The 18,007-nt window shown below is 35.5% G+C and overlaps 1 protein-coding gene across 1 annotated transcript; it reads right to left on the reverse strand.

Annotated features, from left to right (window-relative positions):
- Positions 1 to 8,689: 8,689 nt before the first annotated feature.
- On the reverse strand, positions 8,690 to 10,876 carry LOC113286659 (trihelix transcription factor GTL1-like). The gene is made up of 2 exons (XM_026535227.1): positions 10,401 to 10,876; positions 8,690 to 10,120 (listed from the first exon to the last, which is right to left on the reverse strand). The coding sequence occupies exons 1-2, from the start codon at positions 10,772 to 10,774 to the stop codon at positions 9,136 to 9,138; spliced, it is 1,359 nt and encodes a 452-aa protein (XP_026391012.1). The 5' UTR covers positions 10,775 to 10,876; the 3' UTR covers positions 8,690 to 9,135.
- Between the last annotated feature and the right edge of the window lie 7,131 nt (positions 10,877 to 18,007).

Genomic DNA, 18,007 nt, shown 5'->3' on the forward strand with positions numbered 1-18,007 from the left:
TTAGGGGTTTCCCTCTAAAAATTGGAGAATACCCTTTCCCAATGATTTTTACAAAAGTAGTGAATTTCTTTATATAATGGAATAATACAACTTAAAAAGATGAACTCTCCGATGTGGGACTAAAAAGCTTATATAGTCTCTTAAAATAACTGAAAACTGGAAACTCCACGGTGTGAGACTAATAAGTTTTTCATTCACAAAAGAAAACAATAAATGATAATTTTTATTAAAACTTTAAAAAATCATATTTTATTAATCGTTTTCCAACATATCCCGTTCTTGAAAATACTGGCGAGTCTTTGTATTATCTGCCCGCGTTTTGCCACTTCCCTTTGCTTTCTCGAAGCACATTGTCATACACTCCCATTTATCTTGACAATGCTTTGCAGTCCTAGTAAATCTAATTGAAGACATTCCCAGAGATATCTCTTCCCACATTCGATACTTTGTAGCACCAGTTTGCAATTTTTGCTCCATTGCCATTCGAAGGGAGATTAAGGCTTGTGCTTCATGTTTAGGCCATGTCTTATACCTTTTTTTTTTCCTGACCACCTGATCATGCAAATTTATTTCTGGAGACTGCGGAATATTGATTACCCGCTGCCTTGTGGGTTGTGGAGTATTAATTTTTTGTTGTTCCAGATTTTGCTGAGTGTCTTGAGCCCTTGTCTCCTCCTCTTTCCTCATCCTTTCAGTTTCAAGATTCTTCCAAGTTTCTTTTATCGTAATCCTATCTCTAGCTCTCCTTCTGGTCTATCTTCTCGAGTAATACCTTGTACTCATCCTCTTGCTTTTTCGTCAATTTTTTCACCAAATCCTCAAAGTTACCTGTAATTTCGTCGCGGATTTCTCGCTTTCGCTTCATCCTACAAAAACTTTCATCCAATTCATCCTCCACATCTTCAATTCTAAATTCACGTAACACAGTATCAGCCGAATAAGAGTGTGTTTGTTTCACACCAACTGCTTGTTCTTCCATTGGACTCACATTTGGTTCTTGAACTGTATCCTCTAACCTGGTTTGATCGAAAAAAAGGTTTATTTAATAATCAGCTGAATTAATAAGAATTATCTAAAATTTTGAGCTCAATATAATAAATTTTACTGCCTTGGAAACATTCAACTTTTAATGTTGTTAGTGACAACATTCAATAGAATTGAATGTCTACATTGTATTGAGACGGTTTGATAATCAATTGATTAAGAGAAAGATCATTGAGTTACAGGAAAGACTTGAGTTTTATACACTCGCCTGAATTCTTCTCTAGACTCTGAAACACTCTCACGTGCATAACACAAGTTCACAATCTGTATCACTTGCTCTCAGTACACTCCACATGCACAAACACTCATGCAATTACCCTCCCTCAAGCTCAAGGGGGCTTGGAGAGGCCAGTTGAGATTGACTCCACATTCACACAGACACTCATAAACACCCATGTACAATTTGACTAAGTGGTGAATGCAGTTTACAAAGAGAGACCCAACAAAAAGCAGTAGCAATAGGATGATGGAGTTGTTTCAGCAGGTGAAGTAGGTGTGATGGAAAAATATTAAGGATACAGGCTGCAGCAGTGACAGTTGAACCAGTAGGGGTTGTCTCAGGGATTAAGCATAATGGCGAAAGTAATTGCAGCAGAAAGTACAAGTACGCACAACATACCAGAGATTCCAGTACGCCCAACAGAATGAGTATGCCTTGCAAAATCAGTTGAAATAATGCCAATTGATGTGCAGATTATGTTTCAGCAGTAGTTATTGTAGATAAAAGCAAAGTAGTGATGTAGTATTGAAACAAATAACAGCTTCTGGATATGTAATCGAAGTAGTTGCAGAACTGAAGTAGTAGTGGCAGCTGTAGTAAAAGACAGGCCTGAAATTTTGGATGCAACAATGATAGGCATTGCAGTAGATGTTCAATCCTTTTCGCAGATCTGTAGCAATTCGAATAGTAGCACCTTAGCCTATATGAGTTTAGAGAACCAAAGCAGTTGACAGCAGACATGCCAAAGGATAGGTTATACAGACTGATGAAAACAAGGTGTATCGGATATGAAACACTTATGAGAACACTTATGAGAACACTTGTGAATCTCCCACTACGCATTGTACTCATCTGCAATGAAGCTTGGGCTTTTGCACAGATGGACGAAAGCATATACTTATATAATAGAGAACCATACAAGGATAAAAGCCTGAATCTGAAGTATTATGTCAGTATAATGTTCTCAACCAGCTGGTACTTAAGATAAGAATGTAAAATCACTATGCACTCAGTTGCAAATTGTATAAAAATTAGACCCCTATAGCCTGTGCAGTAACCATTTGTATGATGCAGCATCTAGAAAAATAAGTTACTTAACCATAACAGCTACATCACATGTAGCTTAGCATAATCTGATTTATACCCATGTGAAAAACATACCAAGACAGTGAACCAATAACGTGTCCAAAGTATTCAGTCTCCTTAACACAAATAGATGTTGTGTAGCAGAAGAAAAAATATTGAACTGAACTGACATAATGGAAAAAAGCAGGAACTTGAACTGATATCCATCAAACAAACAGTTGAAACAACTTACTCCAGTACTTAGAAAAGTACCCATTATTATGCACCAACAAGAAAGTAAAAAAAAAATGAAAAGGATAAAAGATAAAGGGCACTAGGCTAAACTCAAAATTGAGTGCAGACTCATCAAGGAGAACATCAACTTGTACTTAATATATCTCACTAATCGCAATCCCATAACAGCATCTTCAGTTTCATCATTAAACTTGCAAGCCAACTCACTTGTGATCTCACACATGAAGAGGACTGTACCAAAACTAGCACCAATGGGGTGAACTGATAATAGGAAATTTAAGCACTTATGGTGCAGCAAACACTCACTCCATACACTCATCAATGCACATCTGCGATTCTAAAAGAGATTTTCCTCACTTTCAAATGGAACAACATTAACCTTCTCTCTAATTTAGACAATGTGTAGCAGAAATAGGTATGCTCAGACTTAAAAGCACCAGGTATCAGCACAAATAGGACTTGATTAAAAAACTAGAATCATACTAAGAGAATCATATGAAGAAGAATCATACTATCTATAATATAAACACAAAAACCATAGTATAGGTGATCTGCACTAGATCATAACAATGTACAAGAATCATAATATAGGTGATCTGCAATGTTCTTGTGTTATAACATTAACACAAAACCATAGTATATGTGATCTGCACAAAAAGATAACAATGTAGAACAATCATAGTATAGGAGGTCTGCACCGTCAAATAATAACCACTAGAACATAACAATGTAAACCAAAAACAAAATGTTGATTTCTTATGACATTCCAAAACAATGAGATATTAAAGTGCCTATGAGCCTATATATTTTGAGTATTGTAGTGTTTCAACTTCTGCGAGCATTATGAGATATTATATCTGTATCATTGAGTCTACTAATCTATCTCCTCAAATATACTTGTTACCATGTTACTATATCAACTTTGAATCGCACGATAACCTACATTTTTCAACATTTATAATACTGCTATCTAATACCACATAGCAACTTAATTATCATAGTAAAGAATAAGAGAAAACAACATCTAACTTCTTTACGCTATTAATAATCATTGTTTATCATACGAAAAAACCTATAACCTTCGCAAACAACGGTTTTTTGTACAAATGAATAATGGCTGGTCAGTCACTAGTAAGTTGTGAAAAACTTGAACCAAGCACCACATATACGAAGTTAAAAATGAATCATCAAAAAAATCCTACAGTATAGAGTATCTGCACCCTAATTCCAAAATGTGTATGAACCCTAATCATCCAAACATAAACAAAATAACAACACAAAATTGACGATTTGAGTTCAATTAACCCTAATTGTCTAGGATTGTAACTTTACAAAATAGCAAAATCTCCACAGTATAGCCTATCTGCACCTCTAGGATTGTAAAAGAAATTCAATCAATGAGTATAGACATTCTGCACTATTTCGGAAACTTCCTTTTGCACTCTAAAATATGGAATAACAACAGACCAAAAATCAATAGAGTTTATCAACAGAGTATAGTGAATCTGCATTATCAGATCATCATTTCAAAATAACACTGGAAGTTATGAAAAAGAAAAAATACAAGTCTGGACATATTCTTTTACCAGTATATGTAGTCTACACTGACGAATTACGCTGTCTAGGTCTAAATAGCCTATGATTGTTTCAGTATAGTGAATCTGCACTGTGGGATTATAGTGTGAAAAATGAACTGCGTGTTATTTGTGATGGGTATTCAAGCGTAAACCACGTCAAATTGATATGTAATGTTGGATCATAGTGTGGAGAAAAAAATGGAAAATACAAAGTGAAGAAATAAACATATATGTACCCTTTTATGCTTACTACTGTCTTTTAATGTATTTCTTCTTTTTTGCTGCCAGTAATTCTTCGAAATCATCTTCTATTCATTTGGAGTAGAAACTTCTTCAATTACTTCTTCTTCTCATATAACGATTCTGATGGTTCTTCTTACTTTTACAATTTTAACATTGATTTCATAAAAAATCTAAGGTTCTCGGTAGATCTTTATGACGATTTAGTAGGGAAATATAGATTAATTCTTATGATTTCTTTAGTTTTAGTTGATGATTTTTCTGATATTTGTTCTCTTATGATGAAAAGAGAGATCGAGTGACATTGGTGGAGACCGTGCAAGCACACACGTTTGTACGCATGACTATATTGGTCATTTCGCTTGTTCTAAACTATTTTGGACCTCCGGTTAAACCAGAAATCTCGATGGACCCTAAAAAAACTAATTATATGGGCCTTGGATCAAATAAGAAATTTCTTACACTGTTGTTTATTTTTATTTGGGTTCTTTACGAAGATTTGTCATATGACAATTGGGTTTGTAAAGCTTATGCCTGACTTCGATGTTAAGGGCCATTGAGCTGCGCTAAAAGGAGAATTACGAGACCTGCTATATATATTCTCGACCGACTCGTTTGACGCTGATTTTACACAGCTGAGTTAAAGATTATCAAATGGTGAAAGTTATTAAATAAACCTTTTCGATCCAGTTACATATGTGACAAATGATTCCAGCACCAAATGATACCTTGTTCAAATTGGTCAGATGAATAAGTCTGAATGAAATATCAAAAAGAAAAAAAATGAAAAGAAATGAAACCTAACAACTAATTCAGGCTAGTCATATGCAAAGTCTGATTCAATCAAAGAGTGCGACGTTGACAAGCTAAAGAACAATCACGCATGAAATGCATGACCAAACATGCACTCATTGAGATCATTCCTCATACAAAAGTATTTTTTGATTACTCATCAAAACAAACGGTGGACAATCTGATTATTATATTTTAACAATATGATCTATGGGTGGTATTGTCTTGAACTTGTCACACATAACTAATGGTCTCCATATTTTGTGTGCACTTGAGGATGATTAACACCGCTAAATTGGGAGTCCTGAAAAATAATTAGGAGCCTCACCAAATTTATACATACTCCATTTATTTTAAGAGGATCCCAAAAAAATACAACGAAAATATTCTCTTGCCCTTCATTAATAATAAAAACTTAAAATTCTATTCACCCTTAATCCTAAGCGTCCATTTCATTTCCATATTTTAACAAAAAGAACGGAGTCTCCTCCCCTTTCCCTCTCTCTCAATTATAGTTTCTTCAATTAACGACACGAAGAAAAAAAAAATCACTCACAGTTAAAGGGTCATCAACCCGAAAATCATGAAACCTAACGATTTTTATATACATGTAAAAATTATGAAAAATCGTTAGGGTATATAAGGAGGAAGATAACGATACAAATTCTGATTTTTCATTTTTTTTACTTTAAATTAGAGTCGTTAGCGTAATATAAAAACATATGATGATCCTTTTCAAACCAACGTTTTTAGTAGTTCACAACGCTACAAAAATGGAAAGAGTCGTCAACTTACTCGCACTCTCCTAAAAGGGTCGTGAACTTATCCTTTTTTAATAGTTAACAATTCAAAAAAAAAAAAAGAAATTGGCTCCACAGTTGCTATTCATCCTCCTAATCGAGCACTCTCTCCCACCCAATGTTCTACCACCCATACGTGGCTTATTAATAACTTGAAAGAACAAGCAAATAAGGAATTGCTAGAGCAATTAAATGGGAAGGTCCCATTTAGCTAGTTTGAATGAAACTGATTGATTTTGTTAGCAAAATGTTGAGATGGATGTTCATTTTGAACAATCTGACACGTGCTTAGATTGTGTAGATTTTGATGGTCGAGTCGGTTGACTACCAATCTTTTGAAGCTTAATTATTGTGTTTTGAATTGATCTTAAAATAAATGACTCATCATTTCTAATTTGAGGGTCGTTACCAATCATGATAGAGTCGTTATTTGAAATTTAAGGATCGTTTAGGTGCAAATTTTTTAGGTAACCATCCTTATTTGAGTCGTCAGGATTTATCAGATTATCATGACGATTTTTCATATCCTAAAAAAATTATTAGGAATTATCATTGACGATTTTTCATAACCTGAAAAAGTTGCAGGTTTGAGTCGTCAATGATAGTATCAATTAATTGACGACCCTTGTTAGCGCAGTTTAACCATTAAAACATAATTTGGATAAGGGGAAACTAAAAGGAGGTTTTAATGATCTTTTCTTGTCCTATAATGGAAGACCTCCGGTTATTTTCCAGGACCCCCAAATAAGAGGTGATATCATTGTAATGACCCGTCCCTCCACCGATACTGTCCCCACTTAGCCACTGCGGTTATCCGGCAGTGTGGGGTTTTCAACGGGCATCGCTGCGGTAATCCAGCAGTAACTTCCCGGATGGTCACCCATCCCTGGATTGCTCCCGCCCGAGCACGCTTAACTGCAGAGTTTTCTGCCAACTCTGGAGCCAATTGTGCTGAAAAGGCCTCGGTGTTAGGGAAGGACAAATCATTACTTATATTCCATTCGGCCAACCACTGCCGAATATCGGGGTATTACAATACCACCACCTTAAATTGGAGCCGTCCTCGGCTCCAGAATATATTCGCAAGCTCAGATCTTCGACGTTCCCTACCCCTCATGAGAAGCACCTGGAACAACCCCGTCCAGCGTACCTTCTCACCCTCGGCAGGTGAACCATCGTCGGCTCTGATACCATTTGTAATGACCCGTCCCTCCACCGATACTGTCCCCACTTAGCCACTGCGGTTATCCGGCAGTGTGGGGTTTTCAACGGGCATCGCTGCGGTAATCCAGCAGTAACTTCCCGGATGGTCACCCATCCCTGGATTGCTCCCGCCCGAGCACGCTTAACTACAGAGTTTTCTGCCAACTCTGGAGCCAATTGTGCTGAAAAGGCCTCGGTGTTAGGGAAGGACAAATCATTACTTATATTCCATTCGGCCAACCACTGCCGAATATCGGGGTATTACAATCATGCTCATCCAGTGTTTTGTACGGTAGAACCTCCATATATTAATACTGTATATAGTAATAAACCTCCATATATTGGTACAAATGATAGTCCCAATTTGTGAAATATTACTTTGATTAACCTATATATATTAATAACCTTCGTATAATAATAATTTTTTGTTGTATTATTATACGGAGGTTCCACCGTCTACGCCGAAATTTTGCTTGATGTATCCGATAACAGTTCATTCCATCGACCAAACGAGATGCCAAGAAATTGAACCAGAACTTTAGATATCTTATTATATGCCATATATGATTATGATTTTAAAATTACAAAAAAGCTGGTAGATATGCTACGTAAGATGTTTGAGGATAAGTCAATTTCTTGATTTACAAATTTTTTGGGGTATAAGTCAAATCCAAAAGGGCCGTTTTTTTCATACATTCTCCTACATAAGTTCTGGACAATGTTAATTTATAAAATCTTCAAAGTATAAGGATGTTCAGTGAAGTACTTCACAAATTATTATAGGTAAAAGTAAGTTTGAGGAAGTCTTAGCAGTATAAAGATCTTAGTTCCTTTACATTTCTCGTTGTCAGTTTCATTGTGTTTCAAAATAACTATTAAGTATACGTTGATAATGCAAGTTACCACGATAATCTTACTTGTAAATATAACAAATAAGTATACGTTGATCGGACTGCTATGCTATGACGGGAGTTTAAAGCCAGGTGCCGTATTAGTTTGTGAATTTCGATCTATTTATGTCATTACCATCTTGTTTGAACGGTTAAAATTATGTTATACTCCCTCCGTACTTATTATATAGGCGGAATTTTCATTTTCTCTGTGACACTACGTGGACGGAGTCCAAATTTCAAAACCATTTTTGACTTTTATTACCCCTATTTATTTGTTTGGGAATCATCACAATTAAGTGTATGTCTTTAGTATTGGGAATACAATTAAGGATAAAAACGGGAAAAAAAACATAAAATTTATAAAATCAAAAAAATTTCTTAATCTAAAAGATTTTACTACTCCGCAAAACACTGGTTAAACACAAGGAAACATGGTAGGAAACATGGTAGGGAGGGAGTACTATGAAACAAAACCCTGGTTAAACACAAGGAAACATGGTAGGAAAGCAAAAAAGGAATAAAAATTCATTGCAATTTTCAACCTTAATCAAAAAGATTTCACAAACAGCTCCAAACATTTCAGTAGATAGAATTTTGGTAAATAGGATTTATATTAGAAACTAGATGGCTTACAAATCGTGGGAAAGCCCTCCCCATCGCGTCCTCATACAGAAGAGTATCCAGAAGATCAGCTGATATATACATAGCCTTCTTGGACAGAAGATAGGCTACAAAATTATCCTGTCCTTAGTGATGACAGGCTAAAGCATCCTGAAGAAAACTGAAGCAAAAAGGTGCAATCTCTAAGGATGTTAACAAAGTTACCGTCATTGCATCCTCATACAAAAGAGTAATCAAAAAAGGAGGCTGGTTAATCCAAACTAGCTAGATCTACATCAGCTAATATAGCCTTCTCAGACAGAAGAACCGCTAAAAAATAAGTTTCTCGGTAATGATGAGAGACTAGAGCATCCTGAAGCAAAATGTGATATCTCTAAGGATGTTAACAAAATTACCCTCTCCGTATATAGATTCATGCCCTCCCCTCAAAAAAAGATAGATTGATCCTCAGAAGTTGATAATTCTTTTGAACTAGTGTCAATTTCACCCTCCGAAGCCTTTTCAATTGCAGCATCTCGAGCCTTTTCAGCGGGACATTTTTGGTAAAACATATCCAGTTCTTGGAAATATGGGTATGTCTTTGCATTTTCCCCTGGCTGTTTGCTGCTTCCCGCTGCTCTCCTGAAGTATCCGTACATTTTCTGCCATTTCTCTTTACACTTCTTTGCAGTCCTAGTAAATCCCATTGAAACCATTCCCAGAGATATCTCTTCCCACATCTGTAATTTTGAGGCACCACTAAGGAATTTTGGCTCCACTGCCGTTCTAAGGGAGATTAAGGCTTGTACTTCATGTTTAGGCCATCTCGTAAGCCTTTGTTTTTCCTGACCGCTCTGATCATCCAAATCTATATCCGAAGACTGCGGAATACCGACTATCTGCTGCCCTGTGGAATCTGGAGTACTAATTACCTGCTGTTCTAAGTACGCTAAATTTGGATGAGTATCATGAGCCCTCTTCTCCTCCTCTTTCCTCATCAATTCCCTTTCAAGATTCCTCCAAGTTTCTTCTCTCCTAATCCTATCTTTCTCCATCTGCTCTGTCTCCTTCCTCATCCTTTCCATTTCCAAATTCCTCCAAGTTTCTTCTCTCGTAATCCGATGTTTCTCCTTCTGCTCTATCTTCTCCAGTAATACCTTGTACATATCATCTTGCCTCTCGAGTAATACCTTATACATATCCTCTTGCTTGTTCATCATTTTATTCACCAATTCCTCAAAGTGACCTTTAAGTTCTTCCTGGATTTCTCTCTTTCTCTTCTTAATACACAAACTTTCACCCAAGTCATCATCCACATTTTCATTTCCAGCAACATCAGAACCAAATTCAGTATCAGAGTGTGTTGCTTTCACAGCAACCTCTTCATTTTCCATTGGACTTATCTTTGGTTCTTGAATTGTATCCTGGAATCTGGTTTCATCAAAAACAGATTTTTTTTTTTTTCACAATAAATAAGAATAATCTAAATTACAGCAATAATTGTAAATTTTACTCCTATCGCAACATTCAACTTGTAATGATGACTAAATTGAAAAATTTTCCGAATTTCTGATCACAAATTTTAAGATTTCTCAATCTGTTAAGTTTCCTGGTTAGGGTTTTAGAAATTATTTACAAAAACCCATTTTCATGTAATATGAAGCCCTTAAAATCACAAAAGACCAAAAAAAAAAAAAAAAAAAATTATTACCTGGAAACGATTTCCGGAAGAGGGGGTTCAGGGTTGGAAGAAACCCTAACCTGAGAATCCATTCCTAACCGATGATTTTCACCAGTAGCATCTGCACCACCAACTCCGCCGCCTCCATCGTCTTGTTTTTCCGACAAGCAGAACCACTCATCACTGTTCAGATCAGGCGGAAATGACTCATAATTTGTAGAACATTTTGTAAATTCAGTAAAGTTATTTCGAACAGGGAGTAATTTTTGAAGAGATTGTAAATCTGATCGAGATTTGAGTTCTGATGAACAAGGTTCTTGTTGATAAGTGTCGAGTAACTTATTGTTCCTCCAGGTTACTGAAAATGGTGAAATTTCTTCAGACAAATCCAACGTTAGTGACATTCGAAGAAGAAGAAAGGACAATTTCCAGAGGATCAAAGTGAAAAAAATGAAATTTTTTGAAAGGGAAATCAATTTCTGTTTGAAAGGGGAAATCAATTTTTGTTTCGGGAACCACGTTTGATCTAGTGACGTGTCCAAAATTCACCGTAATTTCTAAACACAATTGCGGGCTGTTGATATTTTGCTATTTGGTCCTAAGCCCATATACTTAGTTATAGTTGGGTTCAACCGGAATTTTTATTATCCAGGGGTCCAAAATTAATTAAAACACGGAAATGACTGGAATACTCATCGTTTCCAAACGTGTGTACTAACACGCCTCCTAATAGCCCTCAACTTTTCAGTACTTATTAGCTATACTGAAAAAAATAAACTAAACTAAGATAGTACAAATCACATGGTGTATAAATAGTGATACTAAAAAAAATCAGATTTTATTAAATTTGATAGACAACGAATAACCGACAGGCACATCAGTTACAATTAGATTCTCATTTCTTAAAGTGGAGACAAAATTACATGAGCTCACCGAACCCTGAACCAATGACCTATTAATTACAATAAATTAGACTAAGATAATACAAATTACATGGTGTATAAATAGAATTAATGCAATTAATACGAGACCTCTCACAAGTATATCAACTTTAAAGGATTCAGGTCGATTCTAATTAATGCATCATGAATCCAAGAGTATTCTCGCAGGGAAAGTAGATCAACTCTATGTTCAGGACTTAAATGTTGGTTGAACATCACCCTCGGTTTGTGTTCAACAACAGAGATTGCAGAGGCGCACAATATTGATGAGCTGAATATTACCACCCCCTACTGCATCAAACACAACTCTGCAGGGAAAAACAACATGTTCTCACCAAAATAATAGTGCAACAACAAGCCAAGCAGTTCCCTATATTTATGGGTTCAGATCGAAATAGAAATAGAAGCACTTATGAACAATGATTGGATACTGATTTTCTATGAAGTGCAGAGTTTATACACCGATAAATAACACAGTACAACATTTATACACTGAAAAAATAACATTGTACATCGTTTATACACTTCTTTTATCTGGAGTCCAGAGTTTATACACTGTCCAGCAATTGATACGATCCTCAAATGTCAAAAGTCTGCATAGTACATATAAATTTCATTAGCAAAACTCGTACCTGTCAATCTACGCGGTCCTCAAATCATCACAATGTTGTGCCCATCCATCCACAATGACCGAATAAGCTTCCTTCCGCCGCAGAACAGATGTAAATAATACTGCCAAACAATGGTGTTACACTAATTTATTAGGGATGCATAGATTGCCAAACAATGGTGTTGACTAATTTGTATGAACTGTTGCACAAACAACGACACTTTAGAAAATATATCATACAAATACCATGTTGTGAACCCTGGATTTGTGTTTGCGCTATTTAGCACCAACTTTCTCTGAGGTGCAGCATCTATGCACTATGATTTTTCATTAATTTAACAAACAAAATAAATAAACAATTGTAAACAAAATGATGTAACCATTATATTCCAGCAACATGTTACCACAAAGAACAAACAATTCATCTTAATATTAATGTTTCCATTTAATTGGACATAACATTGGGTCTGGCAGCATTACATTGCCATGGATCCATGTTGCCAAAATATGGTGCACCCAAAATGTATTCAATTCATTCTCAGTATATCAAATATGCACTCAATTCATTCATTCTTAGTATGTTAAAAACCACACCCAATCTCAACAATCAATACCTATTTTCATGCACAGATCAAAACAAAGCAATCCAAAAATTAAATCAACTATACTTACATTCGTATTTCTTCTCAAGTTCACCAGTAAGATGTATCTTCACGAAAGTAGTCTCCTCCTGTTAGGTATCAAACACAACCAAGAGAAATTTCTATCAGTATGCGATATATGTACTGAAGATTCATGAACTACATATCAACTGTATCACAATACAAGTGACGGGTCTGTGTAAAGTAAAATAATCGAAACACATAGTACAATATTTCATATGTGTGTGGATGATTATGCACTGATTCGGTAGTGTGAAGACGGGTATGCAGTAAGAAGAAAAATTACTTCGAGATAAAATCCAGTATAGTTGTTATGCATTGCTCAAAAATCCAGTACAGTTCTTATGTACCTTATATGTTTTCCATGTTTTATTCTAGTTTCGAACATACTACATTGGGTAGTATAATGTAACATAATCCATATATATACTTATGGATGAAACAATAACAAATGAAAAAGTCCAAAGCAGTTCGCATCAGTATGCCACATATGTACTGCTGATTCATGAACTAAAACAACTTGATGGAATGAATCTATAAAAAAAATATAATCGAGAGAGTATTATTTCAGTAACGCATATATGTACCTATGGATCAAACAACAAGTGGTAAAACTAAGAAATAAAGCAGAATCAAAAGCAGTTTGTATCAGTATGACACATATGTACTGCTAATTCATGAACTAAAAAACAACCATATGTAAGGAATCTATCAAAAAAACGGAATCGAGAGAGTCTTATTTCAGTATCGAAGATATGTACTTATGGATCGAACAACAACAAGTGATAAGATAAAACTAAGAATAAAACAGAATCAAAAGCAATTTGTATCAGTATGCAACATATGTACTGCTGGATAATACCCCTGAAACAACAAAAAAAACGAATTTGATAAAATAAAGAAGCTAAAACAACAAGATAATCAAAGCGATAGTTCAAATATGTTAAAAATACCATAATCTAACCAAAAAATTGAGTAATTACGATCAAGATTCATAAAAAACAAACCAAAACAAAAATAAACCTAAAACTAAGATCCATGTGTACTACCATCAATAAACAAAAACAAAGATCTATAATAATCTAAACAATTTTCGTTCTCTAATGAACACATGAACTACTCAATAAACAAATTCCGTTATTCATCAGAAATACAAACCAATTCACAGATCAACAATCAAACATTCAAAATTATATCTATACTACTATAACTAATAGATGTAACACAATAATCACCTATATTTCAGCAAGAACCTACAAAAACAAACTATCATAACAAATACAAAACTCAATCAAGGAAGAAGAATAGACTGAAAATGTTAAAACCCTAAAGAAAAATTAAAAATCTCACCATTTTTTTGGGGTGCTAGAAAGGATCAATCGAAAGAGATAAAGAGAAGTAAATCTATGGCATAAAATCTTGCGGAATCTGATCAAATCGATCAAAGACCTTGGAAGAATCTTCATCGCCAATCGCTAGAGCTTTCCTGACCGAGAGAGAATGAAACAAATGAATTAGGATCTAGTTCTGTTATTCATGAATATTAAGGTTCTTTTCGGTATTTTGAAAAAGATTACACGTGTGGTTGGACCATTGGATAAAAATTTGGGTTCAAAATTTTTATTTGTTATAAAAATGGACCTCCGGTTACTAGGCTTTCGTGGGTGGACCTTCCACTAACTAAGAACACTATAATAGTACCTATAAGTAATTCCTACGTTAGGCAATACTCCCCATCTTATACCCAATCCAGGTGCTTCAAGCCTCTCATCAAGTAGCGAAAGCTACGAGTCTTGGTCGGTTACCACTTTCCACTATGTGAACTAACTATGAACCTCCAATCTTCTCTCTTTATACATTAACTAGGAGCCCCTACTCTCTAGTTATCGGGGTGGGTTGGAAGATGAAAAATACATCTCCTCTAACTAGCTGTTCATGGCCGAGATGCCTTATATGGAACAAACAGAATGCATATGGTGTGCTACGATTTGGAAATACCGAGCAACTATCCGTAAGTTTCACCGCTCAACTTTGAAGCAGAAGCTGCTATAAGAGCCAGTACAACTATGACTAAGGAAGGAAGAAACTTTTTTTACTATCCTACGAGTATCTTCAGTTACGACTGATAGCTCTGTAATTTTTAATCCATTTCATTCCAGTTCAACGGGAAAATTATTTCTAATTTAAGAACAAGTTAAAACCCTTACAGAAGTAGCATACTTATAGCCCCTCGATTCAGGAATCAATTTGCGGTATCCCGGCAAGCCGAAAAGAGCTCTATTGTGCGTTTGTTTTTTCCATATTGCAAAAGCAAAGAAAGGAAAGTCTCGGATTTAGACTTCTACGTGCCGTGTATTATGCGCAAAATGATTACAACCACATTGACTAGCCTCATCGATACTCCTCGCCTTCTAATGCATTTTTCTTTTAGAAGCTAGTCACTAAATTTCTTGGTTTAGGTATATGGTCGTAAATTTTCTATCTAAATAAGCCCAATAAAAGCATCTCCAATAGTGGGTATAAAAAATCTTACGTGAAAATCAAATTAAAATGTTTATTTCGAGATTTTACAAATATAGGACTTCGTGGTTAAAAAACTATCAACAATAATCCTTAGAATATTTTATATGATAAAACCTTAACCGTTTATCTTTACTTTAAATAGTTTCTAAAAAAATAAGATAATTGAAAAATGACGTGGAGGTGTAAGTGTATGTGTAAATAAGACTTTATTTAACTCCTTCATATTTATTTTTCCATGTCTTCTAGTTTGTAGGATCCAACTATTGGAGATCTTTTTCTTTTGTAGAAAAAAGAGAAGCGAAGCTCAACTGAGCTACCTGCTCATTGGTACAACAAGGTTATCATCTGGGCTATTATTAGCACCAAGATGAGCCCCCAAATTAAGATGAGAGTTATTGCAGTTATCCTTAATAACAGAGTTTGGAATAAATAGTAATGTTGTCAAAAGTAAATGAAGATTTGGACCTTTCCCGTTAAAGTTTTGAAATAAAGGAGAATGACTAGATAACTGAGCTAAGTTAACAGCAATAGTGTTTTGTTGTGGAGCTAGCTTGATAAGCTTACCTAAGGCAAAGTCAATAGCTTCAAAATTCATGTCATACCTTTGAGTATAACCTCCTTGAAATCTTTCCTGAACTTCTAGTTGGTATCCTATCAGAATGGGTTGTAATATTTCTTCTTCCTCTGCTGCAAAGTCAATGTTCGTCTTTTTGCATTTCCTTGCCCCAGGTCAGTGTTAGTTGAGCTCATATGCTTGCTTTGCTGAGTCCAGATGTAAAGTATTTGATGTTCCTTTCTCCCACACATTGACCTGAGAAAGAAAGTGCCACAAATTCAAAGTTAGTATAAGATGATATATCACTGTTAGTCATGTTATTGTTCACTTTCAAGATGTGCATGCTAATAGTGATTCCAAATTTTTCCTTGTTGTTACCGACCAGACTACTAAATCTTAGGTTCTGATCATTGGCATTCTCCTATTAGTAGAGATTATTTAGAATATTCCTTGGGTTACTAAAGGTGCATAGATGTTGAGTGACTTTAAGGGCAGTAGTATCAGCAGTATGTCTGATGTCCCTGAAAACCAAATCACATCTAGCTTTCCAAATGAACCAACAGATAGTAGAAAAGGTGGCATTCCAGCTAGCAATAGGATTGTTAGATCGAAACCAACTGTTGAACCAAGCATGAAAGGATCCATAAGTGGTGAAAAGTTGATGATTTTCCCCAAAGAGTTTAGCCCAAACATCAGAAGCAACTGGGCAAGCCAAAATAACATGAGTGATGTCTTCAAGAGCATTATTGCAGAAAGTCTATATGGGATCAATGTAATTCAAAATACTAGATGACTTGGCATTGGTTGGAAGAATGCCATGTGTACACTTCCATGTGAAGAGTTGGATAGCTGGGGTAGTGTCAAGTTTTCAGATTCCCTTCCAAGGAGCTATGGGAGTATCATTAGCATATTTATACTTAATTTTCTTATCATATTGGGATTTGACAGTGAATTTCCTTGTATGAGTCAAGATCCACCTTATAGTGTCTTCAGAGTTAGGGTTATGGGGTGTCTGAATAATGAGGTTTTTAATATCCTGGGTAAACCAGAGAGCTAGGAGATATGTGTTGATTAACTGTTTTGAGGCTTGAAGGGAATTGAGGGTTGGATTATGTCAGGAAGGTTATCAATCCATTTATCCTCCCATATGTGAATATTAGTATCATTCCTTATCTTCCAGGTGTAGTATTTTTGAATGCAAAAGATGCCTTCCAGAATTCCTTTCCATATCCAAGAATCAGTGTTCTTTGGATTGGTATCCATTCTGATAACTTCTTGGTTTGGGTAAAGAGAGACCCTCATGGTGCTGCTCCAGAGAGAGTTGGGTTCTTCAATCAATCTCCAGTCAATTTTTGAAATCATATTTATATTGAAATACTCCACATTTTTGAATCTCAAACCCCCTAACTCCTTTGGTTTGTTGACAGCATCCCATGCAATGTAGAATAAACCTTTAGATTTATCTTTCTCTTTGTTCCAGAAGGAGTCCATTTGTATAGAATTTATCTCTTTACATGTGAGGATTTGGGATCTTAAAGCAGTTCATTTGATAAATGCTGGAGGTTGAGGTGATAGTTTGAATCATAATATGACTTTTGTAGTTGTAGATAGATTGGTTTTCCAACCAGCAAGTCTGTGTTTTAATTTATCTACACAAGTCTTAAAGGCTTGAACTTTGCTTATATTGGTGAAGGGAGGACAACCCAAGTATTTATCTTTAATGGTGATCCTTTGAACATGCATGGCATCACTTATGGTGTCTGCAAAATCTGGAGCAGTGTTCTTGCTGAAGAAGATACCTGATTTAGCTAAGTTAATTAGCTGTCAAGAGGATTAGCCAAAATCTTGGAAAATCTTGATAAGATTGTTACATTCTTCCGTATTGGCTTTGCAGAAGATCATGCATTCAGCAGCAAAGAGAAGGTGACTAATGGCATGAGCTTCATTGCAAATTTTTGTTCCATGTATAAGATCTTGTGATTCTGCAAATACCAGATATCCATAGAGGGCTTCTATGCAGAATAAGAATAGGTAAGGTGAAAGGGGATCTCCTTCTATGAGACCTCTAGTTGGTTTGAAGAAATTTCCAGGAGAACCATTGACCAGAACAACAAGGTTGGTGGTGGAGACGCATTAATGAATTAGGTTGCACCATGGAGTGTTGAATACCATTTGAGTCATAACCTTGGTAAGAAAATCCTAGTTGAACCTATCAAAATATTTTTTCCATGTCAATCTTGATGCCCATAGGTCCATTAGTTCATTTTTTCTCTTTTCTGGTGTTCATATAATGGATAAGTTTATGGGTTATGGCTATGTTGTCAGAGATTTGTCTGCGATGTATA

Source organism: Papaver somniferum, chromosome 6 (genome assembly GCF_003573695.1).
Source record: "Papaver somniferum cultivar HN1 chromosome 6, ASM357369v1, whole genome shotgun sequence".
Classification (NCBI taxonomy): domain Eukaryota; kingdom Viridiplantae; phylum Streptophyta; class Magnoliopsida; order Ranunculales; family Papaveraceae; genus Papaver; species Papaver somniferum.

Coding starts and splice junctions, on each gene's coding strand:
- LOC113286659 (XM_026535227.1), bottom strand. CDS start 10,774: ATGTCACTAACGTTGGATTTGTCTGAAGAAATTTCACCATTTTCAGTA. Junction 10,121..10,400: donor CTTCCGGAAATCGTTTCCAG/GTAATAATTTTT, acceptor TGATGAAACCAG/ATTCCAGGATACAATTCAAG.